The sequence below is a fragment of the Rutilus rutilus genome, assembly GCF_951802725.1.
Source record: "Rutilus rutilus genome assembly, chromosome: 6".
In the NCBI taxonomy this organism is placed as follows: Eukaryota; Metazoa; Chordata; class Actinopteri; order Cypriniformes; family Leuciscidae; genus Rutilus; species Rutilus rutilus.
The window spans coordinates 8747884-8775208 of record NC_140214.1 but is presented as its reverse complement, the minus strand read 5'-3'; the positions used below and the strand labels follow the sequence as shown (position 1 = coordinate 8775208).

The following is a 27325-nucleotide window of genomic DNA, read 5'->3' as shown; positions in this document are numbered from 1 at the left end:
TTTGTTTGAGACTGCAGTAACCATAGTAAACATTCATTTGACAAAACCACTATGTAGGTGCATATTAGTGCAACTGTGCATCTGCGGTAAAAACACAACTCAGAATTTCCGTATACTGAGTTTGTGTCTACTGAATGCAGTTTGCACCTACTATGGGACATTGGACCACTCTGTGGTGTAGTGTAAAGCTCTGCACGAGCTGGTCATGACACAACATGTTTTCGTGTGTGTCCATCATTGGTTGTTTCCCACAACCTGCTGTTATGGAGATCGGAATGATGTTCAAATGTAAAAAAAAAACATTCAGGGCCATTCAAAATATATTTATAGAAGTAGGCCTATTTCTGTCTTTATATGTGCATGTGTATGTGTACCCTCCCTGTTAAAACACAATGTAGCCCCAATACCTTAAAACTCCACTTAATACTGTTCATTTTTATTTGTGTTTAATGTTACTTTTTTTTTTTGACTTTCTATTCATCAAAGAATCCTAAAAATGTGTATCACTTTCCACAAACAACTAAGAAGCAACTGTTAATCAACACTGATAATAAGAAATGTTGCTTTGAGCACCAAATCTGCATATTAGAATGATTTCTGAAGGATCATGTGGCACTGAAGACTGGAGTAATTCAGCTTTGCCATCACAGGAATACATGACAAGTAAAGCGAGTAAAATCCTTTTTTACATTAATATGGCCTCTTTAAGATCTGGACTATAAATAGTCTGCATCAAGGTGCTTTGTGTATTTCAGGAAAGGTCGTTGATCAAAGTTGTTCTAATAGTACCTTCATTACTAGAATCCAGTATGCTGTGGCTGAAGTCCTGACCCTGTAGGATCGTCTCAATGATATCATCAGCATCCACTCTGGTAGCGTCCATTCGCGTTAGCTGAGACTCAACCGAGTCCTGCTTTACAGGATGCCTGAAATAAAAACATACACACTTTATTAATGGCTTCATTTAAATATTACTCTGAAAAACATTTTTCAGGAAGAGCTAAAGCACACATGTTTACCTGTTGGCTGTGATCCCACTGTGTGACGGTGTGGCTAAGCCCTGGGGCAAAGGTGTGCGGGACTCTCTGTCCTCACTGGGCTCTGGGTAGGCTGCCAATCCAGTGGAGGCACTTCCCGCAGACAAGTTCCTCTATGCGAGAGCTCCGTCAGGCTGGAGGAGCGCGAGTGACCTGTGCTGTAGCCTACAAGGATGTCCAGACTGATCAATATTATCATATAATATTATGCAAAAAGCCAAAGTATAATAGAATAACAGAAAAGCAATACATTTGGTGTGAATGAACAGACCAGATAACTTGGACTGCTGGCTGGCGTAACTGGCGTTTCGTGAGTGTCCACACTTTCCAACTTCATCTGGAACAGAACCATGACTTAAGCCACCTTTTCCTGGGTTTTCTAGAAGATAAAATCCAGTGGATTGTTAGCATCATTGTGAATTTTGGGATGGTTGAAATGCGAATTGGTCTTCTTTACTCAAGAGTAGGGATGTGCCCTGGTGATGGAAAAAATATGAGATGGGAGTAGAAATTATATTTCAATGCTTTTGCATACTCTACTCTTGCAAAAATGTTGTGTTCTCTCGCTGTAAGACTGGGAAAACTGGAAGAACTAGAAGAAAGGGCTACTCCCTGAGAAAACAAAGGAAATTAACATTTTAACTCTCTCTTGAGAAACTAGCATCCCCATCCAAGACGCAATCACACTGAGTCAATCACCATTATTGTGATTGTGAGTTATTACCACAAGACATTTTTGACATGCTAGACAATTAAGTGAAATAACACTAAGCACCTTATTTAATAATGGGTAAATTGCAATATGAATTTAACTACTCTTTGCTGTGTACGTTGGAAAGTATAAAAATTTCACTGTATGTTTGTACAATGACAATAAAGGAATCTATCTATCTCTCTATCTATCTATCTCAGTATTGTATTAATTTACATTTCTTTCCCTTCACTCCTTTTCCCCCCATCTCTTCTCTCTCTCATGCTAGGATTACCGGAAATTCACCCAAAACTCTAAATGGTTTAGGCCGTGTGTCCACCAAAGCGTTTTAAGCCAGCTGAAAACGCTAGGCGCTCTGCTGAAAACGCCTAGCTGTGGGCGCTTGAGAGCGTTTTGCCAGCGTTGCGTTTTTTTTTTCAGTTGAGACACTTTGCTTGTTATGATACGGAATATCCGCGAAAGTGTTACTAGTATCTCATTTCACACATATTTTGTTTCTGTGTTGATTCTATATTAAAATGTCAATACAATGTAATGTATTTTCTCTGGCTCTTGTTTTAAATTATTTTGTTCCGTTATTATGCTTGTTGTCATCTGTTGACGTTGTACAAGCAGAATGTGGCGGACGCGGTTGGTCGGTGTGGTATTAGTCCCGCCCCTCCTCCACTGTGATTGGACGGTTGGGTAAAAAGTGACAGTGATGAGCGCTGCGTTTTACCAAAAGTTGAACATTCTTCAACTCTCGGCGACCTGTTAAAAATGCCGAACGCTCAGCGCTTCAGCGTAAAAAAGACGCTCAGCGCCTCGTTACGCTCATGGCGTTTTAAAAACGCGGCGCTCCCATTGAAAACAATTGAAAAAACACACCAGCCACGTGAAAAACGCTTTGGTGGACACATGGCCTTAATGTGAACAATTATCATACTACTAGGGCTGCACAATATATCGAAATTATCGTAATATCGCAAATGTATATATCGCGATATGCATATCGCAACAGCTTGCAATAACTGGGATCATGAACAAAAGACAAAGAGAAAATCACTCAGAATCAGTATAGCCTATGTTTAATTCATACAGTGATAACTAAGCAGTGTTTATTTTTACATTTGATTATTCAGTTTCTGTTGTTAAATAAACCTAATGTAGGTTAAAATAATACTTCTTATGATTCAGTAAAAACTGCTGTTCACTTTCAGAAGTTGTAGGGATGTTTTCTTGTCACAAAAAGTATGTGGAACACGTATGTAGGTTATATAATTTTAAATATTTTTTGAAGATTATTTAAGTTTACTTTACACACTTTTTAAGCATTATCGTATCGCATATCGAATATCGCATTATTTGATGAGTTATCGCATTTTTCTTCAATATCGTGCAGCCCTACATCCTACACAAGTTTGGTATCATTTGAAATGTCTCAGTGCGACTGGTACAAAGGTCTCATCCCCAAAGAAGTAAAACAAAAGGTAATAAAGTTTTTAAGAGTTTAGAGATATCTTGCTTACAGAGGAGGGTAGATCTGTCCTCATAAGGTGTAAACTGCGATTAATGCAAATTCTCATTGTTAGCACATTTAGGTTTCTGTCTTGGTCTGAGTCTATAAAGAAATGTCTCCGCGTGATTTTGCAGCCAGATCAGCCCGTAATGCTGAATGTCCTCGGCTGCTCAGCATTACTGTATGTATTTTTTCTAATATCAGGTATGCATCTTTTACTCTTCATCTCTGAGCATTTGATGTTTTGTATTGATTATCTTTGAATTGATTATGTAATTAGCATGATACATTTACCTGACATAATAAATTGTTACATTTGATTTAATTCTTACTTACTCTGAAATTATTTTGAATAGCGAATGTGTATGTTACCGCAAATCTGTGTCAGGTAGTAACGGATTGGAGTCCAGTTTTGAGTGGAGCCTAGGGCACACCAACTGCGATTTTAGAGTTCCGGCTAATATTTGCCCCACTTGAATTAGCAAAGGCTAAAGAATTTCAGTTCAGAACAGCGGAATCATTTTAATCATTATAGGGTGGTCGTGTACACACACTGCCAACACACATTTATGTTCAAACAACATGTAAAAGTGAAGTTTGCAAAATAGGTGCCCTTTAATACATTTTAAATTGTAATTTATTCCTGTGATGCAAAGCTGATTTTTTTTTATTTTTCAGACATTACTCCAGTCTTCAGTCATACGATCCTTCAGAAATCATTCTAACATGATGATTTGCTGCTCAAGAAACATTTCTTATTATTATAAATGTTGAACAGTTATGCTGCTTCATATTTTTGGTGGAAACGGATTATTTGATGAGAAGAAAGTTCAAAAGAACAGCATTTATTTGAAGTAAAAATCTTTACATTATTCATAAATGTCTTTACAGTCACTTTTGATCAATTTAATGTGCCTTTGCTGAATAAAAGTATTATTTTTTATTTATTTAAATCTTACTTAACCTTTGAATGGTAGTTTGCCACAGTTTCCACAAAAATTTAAAGCAGCAAAAACTGTTTTTAAAATTGATAATAATAATAATAAATGTAATGTAAAAATATATGGTAGTATATATAGGTGGTAGAGGTGTGTGGATTGTCAAGGTACCTGTACAGATAAGAGTTGCTTTCTGTGTCTCTCCTCTTCTGTCCTCATGTAGACATGTATCTGTGTCTCCTGGAAAACTAATGGTCATTGATGTGGATGGAGGCCTGGAAGAATAAAGAAAATGTCACCATTAAAAACATGTAAACATAACAAAACATCAAAAAAAAAAAAAAAATATGTTGTTGCATATACAAACAATCACATAATATAATATACAAAATAATATTCTTAACTTAAACTTAATATTTTTACAAAGCATTATTAGAGCAAAATCCCATAAAAGCGAGTGGAAAGTTCTGCGTGTGATCCACTGACGACACACAAATTAATGAACACAGACGGAGCGGGATCATTTCCATAATGACCAACGCAATCTGCCAATTAGCATCCGGTTTAAGAATTGCTTTTTTGGGCGATAAATAAAAGGCACAAACACCAGTAAATTGACTAGCGTAAACCTTAGAAAATCTCATTGCATGAATCATTTAAATACTTTCCTCCCATAAATTTTGTGTCTTAAAGGGAAACTCCTACAAATGCATATGCAATAAAGTCAGCCACAAAAATAACCCTGTTCACACCCTTTCAGCGCAAATTTTTCACCTCGTGTATTAAGTAAATCATGACAGTAGTTTAACGCCAAAAGAGGGTTTGCGTTGATGCAAGCTGTTAGTAAATCTGGCCCTTAAGGTGATAATACACAGGCCAACTTTTTGAGCAATGTTACGGGGCAATCTTGCCAAGCGATTGTTGCTTGAGGCACTTTCCCATTGAAAATGGGCAATAAATTTCTATCTGGATAATTTGGATTGGTCATGGGCCCTGTGTCTCATCTGGATGCCTGTTGACGGCAACATTTCCCAGCAACATTGCTCAAAAAGTTGCCCTGTGTATCATCACCTTTAGATTCCTACATCCCGGCTCCCAATTGTTTACACACGAGCCTCAATATAGAGATATGGCGTGTTAATTTTGCTATTACATTGCTAGGGTGCTGCAAATGGTTGCTATGGAGTGGCTAGATAGTTACCAGGGTGATAGTAATAGACAGGACGGATGCCTTCCCGAATCAAAAGAGCCAACCCCTTTGTCTCTATGATGTTTTGATGCTGAGATACAGCTTATTCATGCTGTCATACAGTTGATAGGGTGTTGTAAATTGTTGCTAGGGCGTGGCCAGTCAGTTTTCAGTGAGATATTTAAAGACCACCTGTCAGTCTGACTCAAAAGAGCCCATCCCTGAGTCTATATGTTGTTCTGATGCAGAGACACAGACAATTAATTTTATTCTATGGTTGCTAGGGTGCTCTAAATGGTTGATTGACAGTTGCCAGGGTGATATTTAAAGACTACTTGCCAGTCTGAGTCAAAAGAGAACACCCACTTGTCTGTACAATGTTCTGATCCAAAGATCTCACATCTTTTTTCAATATAAAATCTATGGGTGGTTGCTAGGGTGCTATAACTGGTTGCTAGTATAACTGGCTACAAAAGTTTAAATGTAACTATATATTGGCTGCTTGCTAAGTCGAGTCAAATGAGCATTCTGATGCGGAGATACAATCTCACAGATTTATGGCCAATGTAAACCTATGGGATTTTATTTCGCCCACTTTTTTTGCCCGTAGGACGAACATCGTACGACCAATTATAGCACATAGCACATCTCTCCTCAATAAGCCACATGATTTGACACCTCATACATGGGTCTACAATAAACGGTGCGGGACGAGTTACATACTGAAGTTTTGTCCAGAAGAAGAATAAGTAAGAGGAATAACAATATGCAAGCACCACTAATACGTTTTTCAAAAAAGAGGTTATTCGCATTGATTAAAGGGGTGTAAAGAAAAGTCCAATGTTTCAAGACTATGAATAAATCAAACAACTTTTGATACTTTAAGATATTTTTGCATCTTCTGAAGCTCAAAATCTCCAATTCGTTTAACTGAACAGCATGCACCTGCATTTAAAAGTATGGCAAAATTCAAATTTCTCCAGTGTTAAGTATAGGGAACAAATAATCTATAAACCACTTATTTTAGAAGGCTATTAATCTATTAAGTACTAGTATCTATTTTAGTGCCTCTAAAACTGACAGTGACATAGAACTATGACGTACCAGCCAGAGCTAAAAGCACTTCAGGCGCAGTATGAGCACTCCCACACACACACACGATCAACACCTCTGATGCCTCTCATAAACACATACTCACAGGGAAACACCACCAAACACTTTGATTTATGAGTGCGTATGACTATTTTTGACAACCAACTATCCACAGTGAAGGAATGATACAACTCTCACTGAAGCGGGTCATTTCAAGTGGGTAAATATATCAGGTTAATGACATTTTCTATGGCCTAACCCAACCCTTACCCCTAAACCTACCCATCACAGAAACATGTTTGGCCCAATTTCTTTTAAACTAGTAGGACCAGTAAAACGTCTTCACAAGTTGATTGACACACACACTGACACACACACGTTTATTTAACTGTGTGCCAGCTCGCTTGCATAACAGGAAGCACATCTTTCAATGTGTCTGGGTGCTGTGTGAGGTGAGGTGATACATTTATCTCCCACTAAATGTCAGCATAAATGTCAACTATTTCAACACACACGCAAACGCATTCCGCACAATTACACCGATCTGAAACCATACCAAATGTAGTGCTTCAAGTCTATTTAAGCAGAATCAGATCAGCATAAAGAGATAAAGCATTGAAATAAAGAAAACTTCAAAACAAAAAAATGAACCATTGACATTACAAATAATAAATGTAATTTTCTATTACAAACAACCATGCCATTACCAGTGTTGAATAACATTTAATACCAATAACATTTAACACAAGAAACATTTCTTATTGTTATCAATGTTAAAAACAGTTTTGCTGCTTAATTCTTGTGGAAACCGTGATACTTCTTTCAGAATTCTTTCATGAATAAGAAGTTAAAAAGAACAGCATTTACTGTCACTTTTGATCAATTTAATAATAAAAGTTAATATTATTTTAATATTATAATTAATATCTTTCAGAAAGAAAACTTAAAGACCCCAAACCGTTGAACGGTTAACTTAACTAATTTTCAGAGGTTTTAGGCTGCAGCAGACGCTGAAAAAAAACACCTGTGTGTTTGGCTAAAAGCTACCGGAAGTGTGGTTGAATCAGACTTCCTGTGTTCATGCGGTCCCCGACATTGGTGTCAGACAAAACATTTTTCACTGCGGAAGAGCACTGCCGCAAACTCACATACTGGCATCTGCACACGACAGCATCAAAGCATCACGACAGCTGTGCCTGAATTGTCACATCAACAAGGTCATTCTAAGCCGCTGGGTTCCTCAATGTAATATCAGTAATATCTTGTTGAAAAGACCAGTTTAGACCAGTATGAATTTCATGCTGGTTTGGCACTGATCTAACTGGGTTAACAGCAAATCTCCACCAGGTGTGCGTTTCCCAAAGCCAACTATGGTCGCAAGTTCCATCGTTACCAACAGAGTTCAATGGAACCTGCGACCACAGTTGGCTAACTATGATTTTGGGAAACGCACCCCAGCATGGTCTTTTTTGTCTCATTCATTACGCCTTGTTCAACAAGGTGGTCTGAAGCTGAGGAAAAGCATCCAAAACATATGCTGGTCTTTTCAAAAGGATGAAGAGAGATTCTGATTTGAATATGAAATTCCAAATTTTCACATTTAAATTAAGGGACAACTTACGTTTTAAAGCAGGGATCACCCGACATTAGCTGCATATTGATTATCACCTAGAAAAAGAGAGACAGGTGGTGAGTAGTTATACACATATTAGATGTAGCAGATTTAATATTTCATTAATACCCATTACCCACTGAAAACATCAAATACTGGAGTATTGTGTGATAAATTGTATTTTCATGAAGGCTATAGTCATGGCTCTAATATCTAATTGGTGAGCCATGTTTGAAGCTACTGTAAAATAGCCCAGATACACATACATTAATGAATGAACATAAATATATTGTACAAAACACTGTTTTCTAAAAGCAATAAACACAGAGCTTAGTCAAGGGGGTTTAAGATTCTATGCTTTGCATAATTCCTATGCAATAGAGGTATTACTTTTTCACGACTGATAAAGCTTGCTATCATGTTGAAAGTGCACAACGTGGGAGTAGATAAACAAAACAGTCTTTATTAATAGCCACCAACTAAAATTTAGAAGATAACAGAAACACAGCAACTTAACATTGACGATAACGGACAAATTAAATAGGGAAACCCAGGGCTTAAATACAAGGAACAAACAAAGGGAACTAGAATAACAGTGATTAACCATAGCAACAAACTAGAGCATGAATGAGTAACCTCATTTTGGATATGAATATGGGAACAGAGCAAACAGAGAGAAAAATTAAACTAAAACAGAACATTCATGTACCAAACATGTGAACCATTTTTGGGTAGTAATTAATTTTTAAGGGCCCAACAAATGGTACCATTTACCAGCAAACCCAAAACGAAAAAAGATTTCAAATTTCAACAAGGGACTTCCTGCATACATGCTAAAATAAGTTTAATGCTCTGTGTCACATGAGTTTTTCTATAATAAACTTGGCTTCTATAATAATTATGGCAACATGTATGTTTCCAACCGTTGGACTGCAGTGATGCAAGTTCAAAGGTGTGCATGGATCTCTACAGATATAAAAGTGAAGGCCTGTGGAATTTAGTTTGCTCTCCGAACAGCTTCAGGCGGAGGTGGAAGGATACAGGGCTGTGGAATTCTGGGGGCGCTGTGAACAGCTCTAGGCATAGGTGGGGGTTGTGGATTGGAAAACACAGCTCAACACAGGCCGGAGCATGCCAGACATAACCCACATGAAACGGAACATAAAGTAACACAACACCGCACACAGATCTGAGAGGACCCGCCCCCTAGCAACTGCATATTTATGATATAAATAAACGAAAGGATACAATATAGAGAGCATGTGATCTCAAGACCAAGAGGGCAACTGTCTCAAAATCTCTGTGTGTGTGCGCATCTTCATTATAAAGTTGTACAAATATACATATATATATTATATATATATATACACATACACAGTATATCTGTGTGTGTGTGTGTGTGTGTCTTTATACCTTCAGTATAGAGTTGTCCTGACGTGTGTTTTTGGTGTTGTATCCCTCCAATAGACAGCGCCGTGTGGTGCTTCCTGAACCGGCAAACTCAGCCAAGTTCAAATCAGCAAAACCAAGCTGTGTGACACACACATCGTATCAGTGCCAGTGATCTAACAGAAAACGTTGCCATAATCCACGGATAAACAGAGCTTACCTTTGCAAATGTCTTCCCACCTTTCAGCTCCTTCATAAAAGAACACACCAAAATTTATCCAATCCAACAGAAACACAGAAAAGAACCAAAATGTTTATTCTTAAGAGCCCAATTTAAGAATCAGAGCAATCGTTGAAATGTACCTTTCTTACAGATATCCGAAAAACACAAGGTTCCAGCACCCCTGTCCCAGCATTAGCACACAACTTGCATAAGAAGGAGAATCTTTTCTTCCATTTAACGCAATTCACCAGTACTGGCTCTCTGCAGAAGAAACCACAAGAAAAACAGTGAGACATATAATACGATAAAACAATAGAACTACAGATAAATAGAAGGATAGATAGGTGGATGCATGGATGGATAGACAAACAGGCAGAAGGATAGACAGACAGGAGGAAGGATAGACAGATAGACAAGCAAAAGGATAGATAGATAGATCTACACAAGAAAATCGCTATACGCCAACATCATTATCGCTGTGTTATTAGGGAAAGTGATTTAGAAAAAGTATTTTATAATAAAGTCTTCAAGCAGGGGAAGGATTAGCTTGTTAGAGTGTCTGTCAAGTCATATTTTTTTCTGGTTGTGAAAGACTGTACATTGTCATTGTGTAATGAATATTTCGGAATAATGCTTCCTGCAGCTGTTTTTCTCACTGACTTTGTATAGCCCTTTCACACAGAGCTTCCGGAAAATACACGGATAAAGTGACCCGGGTTCGTTTGATTTTGGTTCATTCACACTGCCAGTGATTTTCAGGTGTTGTGCCGAATTTCGACACCCTGCCTTACCCCCCTCGTTGAAGTCGGTACCTGATTGCCTAATCCTAACCCCTCCCCCACAACTAATCCTAAACCTACCAATACTAGGGGGTGTAATAATTTGGCGGGGGTCGAAATTCGGCACAACACCTGGATCATCCCGCTGTGTGAGAGGGGCTTATGTGTCAGTGTTGTACTGTACTCATTCAAAAGGCTCCTCCCTTGTTTGTCCTGCAAACACAGTAACACTAATGCCAAGGCAATGAAGTAAACCTTCATCTGCAGTGTTCAAAAGGAGGAACGTCTGGCATTCCGACAGATATGGAATGTTACCATTCTGCAAAATGCACACTGTTACTATAGCAAGCCCAGCCTTGACGGTTAGAAGAAGGAAAGGAATTGTAGACACTGCCCACTTTTGTCAACCTGTTGAGTTCCATGTAACTTAGAACACACCCCCTCTTATACCCCCTGCCACATGTTTCTCTATTCAAAATGATCTATTCTACATTGCTTTTTTAATATCTCGATATTAATCATGCATGCTAATAAAAAGATTAGTTTTAATATTAAAAGCAACACTCTTCGTAATTACTCATAACTTACAATATTATACAGACTCATAACCAAATGTATTATTTTACATTACTATTATATTTTATAGACAAATAACTGTTGTCACTTAACATAATAAAATATAATAAAAATCCATCATGTCTTGCGATTGTCTCACCTCGAAGACTCCTCTGAAAAGCCACCGTCCGTCAGTCGAACCTTGCAGAACAGAACTCCATTCACAAACGGGACAGATGACAGCTCCTCCAGCTCCACGTCCACTTTAAACTTAAACCTTTTCTTTTTCATCATGATGAACGCCATTAATCAAACACGCGAAGGACGACAGCTTTTCTGCTACACTCCTGGAAAAGGTTTTTAAAGAGAGGAACACAAACTCTTTGACGGGCGCGTTGAATGCATGAGTCAGTGTGCGTGCGAGACGATAGTTTTTTTAAATGACGCTGTGTGTGAACTGCGTCGAAATGACAACTGACGACACTTTAAAATAAAAGTCCTTCCAAAAGGTTTCATAGACAGAATAAATATATAACAAAATGTATTTGTAATATTTGGATTATTTATATGTAAAATAATGTTTTAGCAATTACATGCAACTTATTTTTCAAGTTAAGTTACGTGTGCCAATGCACAATGCATGGAGTATATGGGGAAAAGAGACTGCTGGAGTTAATAATAAATGAATATATAAATGGAGTTTGCCCAAAACATATTTCATTGTTAACAAATAAACAGACTAACAAACAAACACATGGATGCTGTATTATACAGGTTGTATAATTGTGCATTTAATGCATAACATAGAACTGTACTGATTACGAAATCAACTTTCTGGTTGAGAAAAAAACTTTTTGGTTGAGAGTAGAAGTGAGTAAACTGGTTGCCCGGCAGAGGGAGACAACTCATCACGAAAACATAGACTTCTAGGTAACCTTATACTGTAAAAGGGTTCTAACCTGTGAACATTCAGATTACACCGTCGTAATCAGACACAACCCCCTTTTTTATATATTAGAAATAATAATGTTTAAGCGGGTGATTTTATTTTTAAATAAAGGATGGGTTTGACACAACGATGATTATGCAGTACAGTGTTGTTGTGGGCATGAACAACATTAAAACACTGAATAATATTAGCAGGTAAAAACGAAAATGTCTCCGTTCAAGCCGCTTTTAAAAACTTCCATGACCAATCACAGTCGACGCCAACAAATAATTAGAAACAATTATCAGCCAATCAGAAGCGTTGTCACTAGCGCTTACTTCCTCCCTGTATCAGCCTCGTTGGCGCAGTAGGCAGCGCGTCAGTCTCATAATCTGAAGGTCGTGAGTTCGAGCCTCACACGGGGCAGTCAGTGTTTTGTCATGATTTTGGAATTACCGAGTTGATATGAAGAATAAGATTGTAAATATTTCACTGATTATATTTGGCCATTTCAATAACTAGAGTAGATTATGTAAGGAAGCTTTGGCAATAGTATACAATATAAAGTAGCCTATTTTGAGACAGAAAAATTAATAAATTGAAAGTATTACAACTTATATAAAAATATAAATTTTTATATTTCTAGACTTTATATTATTATTTTATAAGTAAAATGTATGTTTATATATATATTTTGCCTTGTCTCTTACACACTCCCCCCCACCCACAATGCTTTTCAATTATTGTAAATTCTGACAGTCATGCAGTAGACTCAATTTTTCTTGACTCTGAGTGAGAGAGAGAGAGAGAGAGAGAGAGAGAGAGAGAGAGAGAGAGAGAGAGAGAGAGAGAGAGAGAGAGAGAGAGAGAGAGAGAGAGAGATTTCTGAATGATTCCACATGCTGAATGAATTCAGTGACACTCTCAGTGAACGGGACGCAGGGGCGCTTGTTTTCCCGTCTCGGTCTGGGAAGGAAGGACTCATCCAGCCGGTGCAGCATGTGAAAGTCCAACACGGGCGACTTTCTCCTCTTTTCTTTTTGCACATTTTGCAGCCAGTTTCTGATCAGAGATAAGCAATTCTACCACACTGATTTCTCCACTGAAATGCCGTCATGTCACGCGTGAATGTCAGCTGGATTATTGCGGTGCTCGCGGTGGAGCTCGCGACACTGTCCGCCGCGCGCGCTCACAGCTGTCACGAGGTGAAAACGGCGTTTCAGGTGCGTCAGATCGGCCAGCTGAAATGGGTGCCGGAAACACCTGCTACAGGTGAGTGTGAACGCAATGACTGTGATGAAACTGTCTCTATGTTTTATGGATGTTCCTGCTTTGAATTTTACATGGTAAAGAGTTGCCGCCGAAAATATAAGTTAGTCTTCTTCATCTGCTTGACTTGTAAAATCATAGGTAGCCTCTAACCGTCATGATTTTCCTCAGAGTTAGAAACTCTTTGAATCTTTATGTCATTGTGTTCATTTATGTAGCCTACTTGCTTTGACCAGTGTTAATTAGTTAATTAATTAGGTATTTTGGCAGAAATAGATTACTGTATGGGTAGGCTAATTACTATAGTAAATATTTGTATTGTGGTGAGCAACCAGGTGCTGTGGTTGCTATTGATTCTTTGAATTCCCATAGTGTGCTCTATTGATGAAGGGCATTCTTTTGGTATCCTTTGACCCTGACAACCACAAATTCTTTGTGCATGGGAAATTCTTAAACAAGTGCAATTTGACCACAAGGAACTTTAAAGGTAGTGCCTAAAGGTTGTGTCTCAACAGCATTTGTTGCACTACTCGTCCGTTTCTAGTGCTGTCAAATCGGTTCCTGAGTTACTGAAATATGTCCATGCTAAAAATTCCCACAGTGCCCTGTTAAAAACCATCAGCTGCTCACTGTATTTAAATGTTATCATGTCTCTGCATGTTTCATGGTGTCTCTGAACTTTTAACAGCTCACATGAAGTTGCATGAAAAAAAAAAACACTTAATGCATATTGAGTATTAAAGTGCATGGCATGATTAGATGTGATTTCTGAAAAGAATATTCATGTAAAGTCTTTCAAATATATTATAATCAATATATTCATCAGCCTTATTACTGGAATTCAAGTGGAATGTTTTCTTTCTTCATTTTGTTGCTCCTGACAGGAAAATGTAATTTCCATTTAATAGGTTTTACAAGTTTATTGACTGATTTTCCCACTCACAAAGTCAATGTTAATGCCCAAGTGTGCTGTAAGGCTCTCGACTCTGCACTGTAAATAGTATGTCTTGGTAAACTTCAGACAAGGATCGTGTCAGGTTAAGGGAATCGGTGTTGACAGATGCGTTCAGCCAGCTGCTCTGACACATGACTCAGCGGACAGGAGTGAGCCTTGGTGGAATGACATCGGTCGAGCTCACCGGTTACAAATACTCAGGGCCAAAGTTCTCACGGTGCACGAACTCACAGCCAAGTCCGGTTCTCCAATGACAGGGATGCCCATCCTGCTCCTAGAGATCAACCTACCTGCGTAGTTTAGTAATCAAATACTAATCATACACACTTGAACCAGGTGATCGAGGTATTAAGGTGGCTGCTGAAATAGAAGCCGACTGCCTTGATAGCTTGTCAGTAATTTGCTTGACAGTAGGTGTATGTCAGTCATTCTGTCTATCGTTTTTCCATCCATCCATCATTGTCACTTTATCTGTTGATCTGTCTGTTGTTCTATTCGTCTATCCATATATCTGTCTCTGTTCATTCTGTCTATCGTTTTATCATCCATCCATCCATGTCACTTTATCTGTCGTTCTATCTGTCCGTCTATATCTGTTTGTCTATCTGTTATTCATTCTGTCCATCCATGCATCTGTCCACCCATTTATCAATCAAAACTTTATCACAGACTCAGGGTCCAATTTTTAAAACACACCCAACATATAACAACAACAATAAAAATAATAATAAAATTAATTAATGTGTTTCCACAATTTAGACTGACATTGTGTAGTGCTAAACCTTGTATTTGATAGACCCATGATAATCTATTTTTTAGAAGCATTAAGTCGGTAAATACATTTCCATAACACATGCTTTGTGTTAACTCCCACACTTACAAACATCTCACTTGCACTATGCCATCTAGGTCTCCTTAATAAAATTCTCATTGCATCATTGTACGCTACTTGAAGCCTCCGTAAGCTAGATGTTCTATAATTTGTCCACAAATGGGCAGTATAAAGTGGTGTACAATATGCTTTAAACAGTGATGGTTTCACATTTATCAATCCGTCCATCTATTGTTGTAATTTTATAATTATAATAATGTCTTTTATCGCTTTGTCTATGTCTTTTTAAACTTTTTTTCCTTCAACTTTCAAATAAAATTTATGATTTTTCATGAAAAACGTATCTTTTCCTTTAGATGTTTTTATTTTTTATTTTTTTTATTTCAGTCCAGTCAATTTGAATTCAGCCAATGCGGAGCACCTACTGGTAAAGTTAGTTGTGAAACTATAGCACCTTTCAGTCAAGGTGTGTGTAACACCTATTCTTTGACTGAGACAGAGATATATTTTTCAAGAAGTCCTGAAAAGCAACAGATGGCAAGTTTTCCAGGATGGTGTTGATTAGGGTTAGCTAAAAGTTGAATGCCAAGATTCCAAAAATTAAGCACTTAATTAGATTACATTACATTTGAACTACAGTTACTTTTTTATTTATTACATGTTGTTCCCACAATGGCATGTAAATTATTTATAAATATACATTTATCTTTAAAATTTTCCTTTATAAAAAGCCTACTGCTTATACGTTCAGAAGGTCTTCCAGGTTTGTTGAACTGCAAACGCAGACCAGCCACTAGTCATGAGCATTTGATCACTGGATTTACAGAAATCATTTCACCTGTAAGAAGTGTTTTCTAAACATTGCAACAATGCATATAATCAACTCCTGACAAACACATTAATTATCATTTGAATTCTCACTCAGTGAGTCATTTAACAATGTGTTGGAAGGCTTTTGTCTTTCAGACAAATGTACACTATGTCATTTCATATTTACATCCAATGCAGGGATTCCCCAACTGTTTTGTCAGCTGAACCTCTTTAATCTAATATATTTTCTTGAAGTACCCCCTGAGATTTAGTTAGGTCAATGATAAAACTGAATCAATAGTTCACTGTTGTCTGATGTCAGTTTATGGTCACATGACATGCAGGTATAAAATAAAATAAAAATGTTAAGAGTCTTTTTTAGTAAGTGCTCATTAAACTCACGAACCCCCTGCAGTTCCATCACACGCCTCGGTCTGGGAAACCCTAGCGTAAAATATGATTTAATGCACTTCATGTTGTTGCTAGCAAAGAACGGAATATATATTCTTTCTCTTAGTATTTTTATATCAATATGGTACAAGATTATCCTATTCAAATCAATATGATGAACAAGTTTGGTCAAAAGTAATCTAAAAGTAATCTTACCTTACTTTTTTGTCATGTAAATTGGGAGTATGTAACTGATTAGAATTTGTAAGTAATCTACCCAGCATTGGTGATGAGCTATAGCCCCCTTTTAGGTAAGGTCTAGATGTGCAGAAGAATTTTGAGCATTTATGAGAGTCTTAATGAGTCTGGTCTCTCAGTAGACACCTTGTGCTCTGGGACAATTTCTCCTGTTTATTTGACTGAATGCTGATTTGTAGACTTAGCATAGAAATCATTCCTCTGGGAGCCAAGACCATACCACAGCAAAACCATAATTACAATTTATCTCAGTTTAGCGCTTTTGCCTTCCTCCTAAGATCATTAAAGTCTTTATTTCCTTTTCGCGGTCCACAAAATAAAAGTTTCAAGTGAGCCAAATGATTAAATAAGTTCTAAATTGCTTTTGTTGCAGATAGACTGGAATTCTCATTTTCTGAGTGAGTTTCTCCTATGAGCAGAGTCTTAGAACGTAGAACTCTCAGATGAAGCTTTGTGCTGCCAATAAATGAACATTGATATTGTTAAATAGTTCATACAAAATGCTGTCATCATTTACTTACCCTCATGTCAAGTCACATTTATTTATATAGCGCTTTTTACAATACAGATTGTTTCAAAGCAGCTTTACGGAGATAACAGGAAAATAATGCAACAAAGTTTGTTTCCAAAAGAAAATAGCGTCACAGTCCAGGTAAAGTAAGTTCAGTGATGTTTTTATTTTCCATCCATCCATCCATCCATCCATCCATCCATCCATCCATCCATCCATCCATCCATCCATCCATCCATCCATCCATCCATCCATCCATCCATCCATCCATCCATCCATCCATCCATCCATCCATCCATCCATCCATCCATCCATCCATCCATCCATCCATCCATCCATCCATCCATCCATCCATCCATCCATCCATCCATCCATCCATCCATCCATCCATCCATCCATCCATCCATCCATCCATCCATCCATCCATCCATCCATCCATCCATCCATCCATCCATCCATCCATCCATCCATCCATCCATCCATCCATCCATCCATCCATCCATCCATCCATCCATCCATCCATCCATCCATCCATCCATCCATCCATCCATCCATCCATCCATCCATCCATCCATCCATCCATCCATCCATCCATCCATCCATCCATCCATCCATCCATCCATCCATCCATCCATCCATCCATCCATCCATCCATCCATCCATCCATCCATCCATCCATCCATCCATCCATCCATCCACTGGTCACACATCTTCACGTGATGCAAATTCGCAGGTCAGAGTTCACCAAACTTGAACTTTGGCACGCAACGAAATGCGAAACCTTTCGCATGAGCTTCCGTTTCCGGTCTGACGCATTTCGTATGCGTATGAATGGAAGTCAGTGGAACAAAAAGTGTAGTGACCGCCCCTTTAATGCTGCAGAGGGTTGAAATCTGGGTTCGCTCCCTCTCTTCAGAAGCGCTGACAGGATCTGAGGGCATGAGAATCACTGTATGTTCTCAGATCAGATGCCAAGCAAAGCAGCTCCTGAATCTCCACCTCTGAAACCCAGGCTCTCTTTCAAAAATGGCTGTGTTCATAACTAATCCCGTGAGTCTTTGAGCATGGATATTCAAAAGTTTTCAGGACCTTGTGTATGTTTGTGTGATTATATTCTTATAACCAGCTTCAGTTCTTCAGGTCCTTATCTTCTGTTTGTGCGTGTGTGTGTGTGTTAATTAATAAAATGAAACAAAAATGACCCCTTTCTCCTCAGGCATGATGGTACTTTAGATGAGCCTTTAAAAAGAGGAAGGGTTAAGGAAGTGTTAATTATGACTCGTTTAATGAAATGAAGCAAGCAGCAATCAAATATTTAAAGGACAGTCAGTCCTACACTCCACACCATTAAATCTTGCTAATCCAGGCCTAATTAATCAGTATTGGATTTCCAGCCATTCTGTTGGGTCAAAAGTTCTTTAGTTAATTAAGTTGCAGAGACCTTTATCTGTCTAGTGGGTTAAGCCGTTCATATGGAGATTTTTTAGCCATAGTCAGTTACGGCAGTCTGACTTGCCTCTTGTCTGCTGCACTGTTTTATAATTATCTAGATGGATTATTTGCTGAGTAAGAGCTTCAGCCTGGTCTCAACAGCTACACAATATTACTGCCTTGTCTATTTATGGTTCCAGAAGTTGCTCACCCTGTGTATCCAAGTTAAATTTATTAGGTAACGATATTTCTAAAATCTGATCATTTTATAGTTTTTTAGCTGAGGATTTACTTTTTTTTTTATATAAATATATATATTAGTATAATATAAAATATATACTTTTTATTTTTATGTTTTTCCATTTTTTTTTTCTTCTTCTTTAGTCTCCAGAAACTAAATGTGACTGGAATGTAAACAGCAAAGCCACATTGGCTTAAAGTAACCTGGCTTGAATATCCCCACCACTCATTTTTTATACTTGTTTGGAACATCAAATGCTTTTTTGATGGGGACTTTTGAGGTAAACGCCGTTCAGTGATGAAAGGTGTAGAACAGCCATGCATTCATGCTTTGAATCTCTGGCATGAGAAGAAAGACCAAACGTCTTTGAATATTTACTCTTCTTCAGACTTTAACACCTGCAGGCCCTCCCTTTAGTCTCTCTGCCCTCAGCAAAACACCCTTTTAGTGCATCCAGAACCCTGTATGCTAATGCCAAAGCATGTTGGTATTTGCGTAGCAGATATAATGTGGTGTAATACATACAAATTTGGGCTGGTAACCAGAAGGTTTTTGGTTCAAGCACTGTGAGTCATGACCAGTGTCCTTAAGTTGCTTTAGATACACCATATACCTGAGTCTTACATGCCTTTACCTTTTTGTTCATGTTTTTTGCTTGTACTGTGTATTATTATTATTACAGTCTCCATTCATTTACATTTATGCTCTTGGCAGATGCTTTTATTTTAAAGCATCTTACATTGCAGTCAAGGTATACATTTTATTAAAGTCCCTGTAAAGTCAAAATTAAGTATGTGTTCTGAGTTTGTCACACCACAGAAACATGTGTTATTAGCCACCCAGCCAAATTTGAATGATAAAAAAAGCCGGCAAGTACATAAAATAAGCTATCAAAATCTTGAAAAAAGCTGCCTTTACAGGGACTTTAACTCATGAATTCTTTGGGAATCGAGCCCACCACTTTTGCATTGCTAGCACCATGCTGTACTGTTTGAGCTACAAGAATACAGTCAGTACTTGGTAGGGTTGTTTGTTCCAGAAAATCCCCCATTTACCAGTTCATCATGTCTAGTTCTGTCTTTGAGTCCCGGTAAGGACTGATCTCAGTCTCCCCCTGATCTTCTTATGTGTCTGACTTGCTATCACAGACTTTAATTGGATTGGAGGTCCTGGCTTGTTCCCAATATGGGTTGTTCCCCCCCCCCCCCCCCCCCCCGTTCCTCTCTCACCTTCAGCTTTGCAGAGTACTCAAGTGGAGAGTCCAAAGTAGGGTCCACTTATTTTATGGAGATTTGATGTATTTGATGTATAAGTATACTTATTTGAAACTACATAGAGGTGTATTATGAGAAACATTCTCCTGGGTGGTTTGGGCTTCAATTGTTTGCAATTACGTGCCTTTAACTGAGAGGTTACGTTCCAACCCGAAGGGAACATTTTTGAGTATCCATTGCATCTTTTAGCACTCAAGCAATACAGCTCAACAATAAGGATCAACCGATTGTGAAAATTTCAGCCCAGTGCTGCACTGCTACTGAAAATTTTACATGAATTGATCTTGTTTTGCACACTAAAGTGTATTAAAATGTTTTGTGATGTTCTTGTAGTTGCAAATTGTGCTGATTTGTCAGCTAATGTTTTCTAGTTGGAAAACATAGAAATACAATACAAATTTCAATAAAACATTATCTATTTTATTATTAAAATATGCAATATTTTATTCATAACATAGCAAATATGAAATGTATAGCAAAAAAGCTTTTAATTTAGCTTTTAAAGTTATAAAGAAATGTCAAAATTATTGTTTCAAAGTATATTAAAAGTGGACCAAAGGTTCATTATACTGTGAATCTGTGGTTTCTCAGTCTTTTGAGTCTGATACAAAAATTCCTGGTATGTCTTAAGGGCTGGCCCAGGTCAAGGGGGAAATATATCTGCCATGTTTGAACTGTTGAGGCCAGATAAGGATATTCCTGCTGTTTTGAACCAACTCCAAGTACTTAACCAAGTTAAATTTATTAGGTAATGATACTTCTAATATCTGATAATTTTATAGTTTTTTATCTGAGGATTTTTTATCTGAGGATATACTGGTGTATTACCCTGGTAATCCAGAGTTCTCGCGAGAGCACAAGTTGAATTTGCTCAGCGAGTTACTCTGGTGTCGAGTAATGATGCTCATTAAATATGCCCCTCGATCTGAGCTGCACCAATCACATCGGGTTATCTGATATAGGCGGGCCAGAGGCGAGCTAAACAGATGACAACAGCGCTGTGATGTCGAAGTCATTAGTAACCATTGCAAGATGGCTATAGATGAATACCAGTTGTTTGAAACGGCTTTGACTGCTACAATGAACGAGTTAGACTTGGCTTTTTATTTAAAACGGGAACAGAAGACGCCGCTCGAATCGTTCCTTTGCAAGAAGGGCGTTTTTGATGTTTTGCCGACCGGATACGGTAAGAGTCTAATCTACCAGTTAGCTCCGCTGGTAGCTAAGAGCGTATGGGGTTTATTGTTGTGATTGGTCGTAGTGTTATCCAATTGCGTGCAGTGAGATTTTCAAATGCATGCTTGGTGCCGCCCCTCGAGCTGGCCGATTTTCATTAGTCGACGCCAGACCATTAATCTTTTCGATTTAGGTCTGGATTTCCAGGCTACTGGTGTATATACTTAAGCACCAAAGTACCCTCTGGTGTTATTTTATTATTTCAGTGAAATGGACTATATTTTAGTTTGATCATGTTTTTCATTCCTCTCTTACATTCAGCATCACAGAGTACTCAAGTGGAGAGCCCAAATGACACCTGAATCTTGCCTCACACACCTTCACCTTTTTGTTCATGTTCTCTTTTTGCTTGTACTGTGTAGTATTACAGTATTGCAGATTTTATGTTACTAAATTATATTTATGGTATAGTTATGATCCATTTATTACCTGTCAACTTAAAATGTTGTAAACCTTGAAGGCTTTGGAGCACAGACTTAAGTTTGGTCTCTTCTTGGCAGATTATTGCTAAAGTGAATTTCTTTTCATTTGAAATGTACATTTTCCAAAACAAGTTTTACTTTAAAACCGTGAGAAGATCAAAGCCATAAATCTAAACAAGTTGTGTTCCAAATTTGAGGTTGATATCTCAAAAAAATTAGCTTTCGGTAAGATTTTGTTTGTGAGCAGAAACCAAACGCTTTCCACTAGATGAAATTCACTTCCCGTTTGTTTACAATGCAGTCATTTAACAAATTTCGAATCATGTCCATTTTTTTTTTTTTTTTTTTTCACACAGCAAGTGCCAAAACCTTTGCCAAGTTTTGTGCCATTCCGATGAAGTAAAAAATTCTTAAACCCCCCCCCCCCCCCCAAAAGTTTTTTGATCGAACAGCACCAGAGGGTTAAGACTGGAATTCAGGAACCAGTTTATATTTGAGGTGGTGTGTTCTGTAATGCTGGGTACGATTTCCCCCCTTCCGAGAATCCTAGCTATGTCCCGATTATCTTGATGGCTCTACAGATTATCTTATCAGATTTTCCCTGGTGTGAGGTGTGTTAAGAGTGTCCGAACCTGATCGGAAGAACGTCGGAGCCGCCCCGATCGCGAATCGTAAATATTCAACATTTACGATCAGAAATCCTGATGTGTGGGGGGAACCCTGAGGGCAAACACGCGCACGCTCAGGAGATTATCACGTGAAACGAAACCATATCCAATCAGAAAGCGAGATGATGGAAGACGGAAGGCATAACAAACGCAGTCATGGCGCAGCACAAAGTGAAATTGATGTGGACAGCAGAGATGGAGGATCAGCTTGTTGATTTGTGGCAACAGCACAAATGTGTTTATACAACGTGTTGTGTAAAACCGTTCCAAAACACTATCATCGCAATTTCTTCCTGCATATCGTCCGCCATGCTTATTCTGAGGTCTCGCGAGATTTTGCGAGATTTCCTATGTTCACAGTCGAGACTCTGGTTGAAAATCTGTTCATGTGTGGTGTGCTCACTGTGCTGTCTTTGTCACATCATGGCACACCACACACTATTGGAGCAAAACGGTTAAAAAAACATGTTTGTGGTCTATAAGATTTTGAAAATCTTATAAGATGTAAAAAATACCCAGCATAAGTTATTAACTTCGTATTCATGTGGAGTGCTTTGTGTGTGTGCACATTTGAAGGCCATGGGCACAAGTGGTCAGTTTGACAACTGCATTTTGTGGTGATCGTAGCTCCTGTCTAGTTTGACCACAGATTTGACTTTAACTTAACTTGGACTCTTGTGTGAGTGTCTGCGAATCACTTTGAGGTTCCACACTTTTGCCTCTTCTTCTGATTTCAGCCCAATCCGCCAGCTTTTCCTCTGCATCAGCTTTTCACTCTCTTACTGTGGGCGCAAATGCCAGCCAGCGCTCCACAAAGCCAAACACCGGAGCCGCACTCCTGTGGCTTTGAGAAATGCAGGTGTGCTGCCCAGGTCTTTAGAGAGATGTTTTCTTTCCACATGGTTCATCCCAAAAACAGCACATCAGTTGTGGGTAAATATCCTGCTGGCTCCAATATACGCCAGAACTTCAAAGCAGCGAGAGCTTCCTGAGAAGAACTTGGGGGGAGCCAGGGGTTAAATCAGTTGGGTTGCTGTCTACTTTAATGACTTTCCTTTCCTATAAAATTGCTTCTGCACTTCAAGCATCAGGAAATTGCTTAAGTCTTCTTAACCTAAATAAACCATAACATTTTCATTCCATATACTGAAGATGTCATGTTTGGGTTCTGCACAACTCGTTCTGGTTGACCAGTAGTCGGAATTTTGGTCATTGGTAGTCATTGTGATTTTGCAAAAAAGGACGGAATAAAGACTTAATCCAGCCAATCAAATGAATGGTTTTTGTCACCTGAGGGTGATTATGGGATCAGGTTGGCTAAGTTTGAACCCCAGAATAAGGAAGTGTCCACTCAGGCAGAACCACAGACTCCTGCTGAGGTCCTAATTTACTCACCAGGGGCTGAATTCATTCCCTCATCTCTTAATTAAGACTTGGAGAAAGACAGATGACAGGGATGGTTTCAGATAGTCTTCTAGACCAGGGTTTTTCAAACATTTTGTTAAGGAAAATTCCAGCTATATATTTTCTTCACTCTCAGAAAAAAGGTACAAAAGTGGTCACTGGTGAGGTACCCTTTCAAAAGGTACACCTTTGTACCTTATTACCCCTATAGAGTGCATAATTGTACTATAAGTACCTACATATGAATACCTTTTGAAAGGGGACCAGCCTAGTGACAACTTCTGAGAGTGTTCAGTCAATTAAAAACAATTTATTTAAATATTAAAAGTGATCAACAAAATTTAGGGTTAGAGTTAGGTAACACAATTTATTTATTGACTTTTAATTTGACCTCATTGAATTGCATTGTACTAAATAAAAAAATAAAAATTCTAAATATTTTTTCACAAAACTTGTCTCTTAGACTTCCTAAAATCCCTTTGTAGCCACCAAACCCCAGTTTGAAAATGCCTGTTATATTTATTTCTCCATGTGTGTTTTCCACATCTTTAGATCATTTAAGCATATTATGACCCTTCTATCAAATTAACTTTATTTTATATTACTTATAATAAAATAGTCTTTTATTAGAATCGTTTTTTTTATGTCATGTATGTTTGTTATTCAAGGGCCTCTTAGTTAATTCTTTCTCTGCCAACTTCTGTGTCATTAGCTGATTCCTGCTGAGTTAATGGAGCCTTAAAACTCTTTAATCTCTCTCTCTCTCTTTCTTTCTCTCTTGCTTCATAAAGAATGTTTATTTTACATTTGCTTTTTTTAAAAGGTAAATCTTGAATTATAACCTCTAATTATTTTATAGTCAATATATGTCCAGATTCTGAAACTATTTTGAATATGTGCATTCATATTTAGCAAATAATTGAATCTACCAATCAAAATTTCAATTAGTAATGCTGTTACAGTTTCTTTTTTTTTCTTCTTTTTATTAAAGGTCAATATGTTTCCATCATCCCTAAGGCATGTCATGTCAGCAGTGGATTTGTGATCATGTCACATGTACCTGTATGTGTGTGTCTTTAAAATCTGACCACTGTTATTTACACCATCCTACGGAGCAGGTGCTTGTGGTTTTTACTTGTATTTGATGACCTGATGTAGACGAGGTCTGTCTGCCCACACAGCTGAAACTCAATCTCAGATAGTTCTTCAATAATGTCCTGTGAGTCACAGAGTGACCTGAGTCTCTAAAGTGCATAGCGGACGTCTGTACAGCATGGAAATGGAATGAAGCTTCCTCACAGGCCTAACATCAGTCATCATGAACAGACAGTCTGCATATCTCACTTTTTCCATTGCTGTGTGTTTCTCTTTCTTTAACAAAGTTAATAGTTAATAGACTCAACAAAATGTATGGTTACATTACAAATCATGCAGCAAAAGTGTTTTGAGATATTGTGCAGGGAACTTTGTGAAAATAAGTCTTTATTAATCAGTAATCTGCCCTGGCCTGTAAGCATAATTTTGTGTAAAAAACAAAAAAAGTTTTTTTTTTTGTTTTTTTTTAAGCTGGAAAGTGCAATGAATTGTATGTATAGGTTTTTGGTGTTTTGTAAAAATGTAGTTTGAGGCACGTTATTCTAAATATATATTTATACTCCTTATTCATAAATGAAAGCGGCTGGTTCTTTTTTAAACCTGGAATCTACTATGGAAACAGTAAGCGAACATTTCATGTCGTTTCATAATGTTGTGTATAACGAGTGACAATGAATTGGAATATTTCAGAATGTACCATGATGTGTCTAGTGAGCTTCCCATTTAGGAAAGTTTGCTTGGAAGCCATTTCGAAATGTATGCAATGGAAAATTCAGAAACCCTTATTGTACTTGTGTGTTAAAATACAGCTTTACAGCATGTCATGTTATTTAAAAGATTCTGGTTTTTGTTTTCATTTGCATAGTTCATATAGACTATTGGGAATACAAATACCCACGCAAGGCCTAGACTGGTGGGGGCATCGGGCATGGGGTTCAATGCTGCTTTAACTGACTTAACCCTTCTGGGACCCAAAGCACGTGGTGCATCCTGAGTAATTATGTTTCAGCCATGAAGAGAGTGCAAGAGCTTTCTGAGGTTCAGGTTTCATTATACTATCTTTTCGCCTGCCAGATCTCTCCAATGCACAAGGCAAAGCCTCAGTAACACTCAATGCCACAACTGCTGTGTATTAAGTTGGATGAATGCATGTGAATGGTCATATTGGTGCAAGGCAGGTTTATTTTACGTTTTTATTGTGTCACTAACGTGATTTGTACAACTTCTGTCTAACAAGTGCTGTTACTTTTTTCTCTTTTATTGTAGATGTGGACCTGTCGGTGTGCAAGCACGCTGGGCCATCATGTTGTACGCGAAGAATGGAAGAGAGCTACCGAGCGGCAGTCCTGAGAGACACCACCCAGAGCATCAGATCATACAGCTTTGAGCTGAAATATCTCATTTCTGCACATGCCGCCGCCTTCCAGGGTATATGTATGCATGAATGGATGGATGGATGGATAGATGGATGGTAGAGGGATGAATGGATGATAGATAAGTGAAATGAATGGATAAATAAAAACTGTAGAATGGATACAGGAATGGATTGATGGATAAATGGATGAATTTATATGGATAGAGCAACATAAGCTCATTGGAAAAATTGCCTCTGTATATTGTATGTGTAGGTACAAAATGTACTTATACATACAATTCACTGCAGTTTCCAGCTGAAATGAACACTAGCGGCAGTAAAACGCCAATACTTTTTATCCCTTTTCATGAAAAATAATGATTATGGGGGTCGATTATTGATTAATAAAAACACAGGGCCAGATTTGCTAAATAGAGCAAATTAGCGTGAGAGTGCAATTCCATAAAAGCACAGATGGGAGTGGAAAGTTCTGCGCGTGATCTACTGATGACACGCAAATTAATGAACACAGACACAGCGGGATCATTTCCATAATGACCAACTCAATCTACTAAGAGCAGCACTGGAGCATTATCGTAGAGTCGCAAACAAGCAGAGCCGCTGATAATCAGGTGCAGGTGATCTACTAACATCACAGACGCAAAATGGGTTAAGAAGACATTCTTTTTTTTGGACGTTAGGAAATGGCACAAATACCAGTAAATTGACTAGCTTAAACCTTAGTAAATCTCATTCATTTAAATACTCTCCTCCCATAAATGTTGTGTCTGAAAGGGAAACTCCTACAAATGCAAATGTATTAAATTCAGCCGCATAACTGTGTCCAAAAATCTGGCCCTTATTTTCATGCGGTTACCTGCACTACACCATGTAATGACCTCAAAATGCTTTTAACATATAATGCATCATTTGTAAACTAATACATTTTGACACGAACAACACATAACCATCTCCATATATGACTTTTAACTCACCTGGTGCAGCATTGTACTTGCGATGTGGAGCACATGGGTACGAGTTAATTGAAACACGAGTCACGATTAAAGAGTTTAAGAACTGCAGTATATGTATTTATATCTCATGTTTGTTTTTGTTTACGTTATAGTATACTTTCAGGGTAGGATTTAGTGTAGATGGTATGTTATTTTAAAATGCAATAGAGCATTAACATTTTAGCGCCACTCACCGAACATTTCATTACT

The 27325-nt window shown here is 38.0% G+C and overlaps 2 protein-coding genes across 3 annotated transcripts in view; one reads left to right on the top strand and one right to left on the bottom strand.

The window, feature by feature from the left end:
• Positions 1-630: 630 nt before the first annotated feature.
• On the bottom strand, positions 631-11476 carry eeig2a (EEIG family member 2a). Its single transcript, XM_084410592.1, is given in 10 exon segments — positions 631-926; positions 1020-1152; positions 1155-1202; positions 1309-1416; positions 4357-4460; positions 8088-8134; positions 9492-9608; positions 9688-9717; positions 9831-9951; positions 11185-11476. Coding segments are annotated over 10 exon segments (1029 nt in total). The 5' UTR covers positions 11331-11476; the 3' UTR covers positions 631-751.
• Positions 11477-12746: 1270 nt separating this feature from the next.
• gpc5c (glypican 5c) overlaps positions 12747-27325 on the top strand; it is a 116041-nt gene continuing 101462 nt past the window's right edge. The window contains exons 1-2 of one of the 2 annotated variants that reach the window (XM_084410580.1): positions 12747-13224; positions 26015-26176. In XM_084410580.1, coding sequence (XP_084266706.1) covers positions 13068-13224; positions 26015-26176 — 319 coding nt within the window. In that variant the 5' untranslated portion in view covers positions 12747-13067. The remainder of the gene's footprint in view (positions 13225-26014; positions 26177-27325) is intronic. The other variant, XM_084410579.1, reaches the window with a different exon arrangement.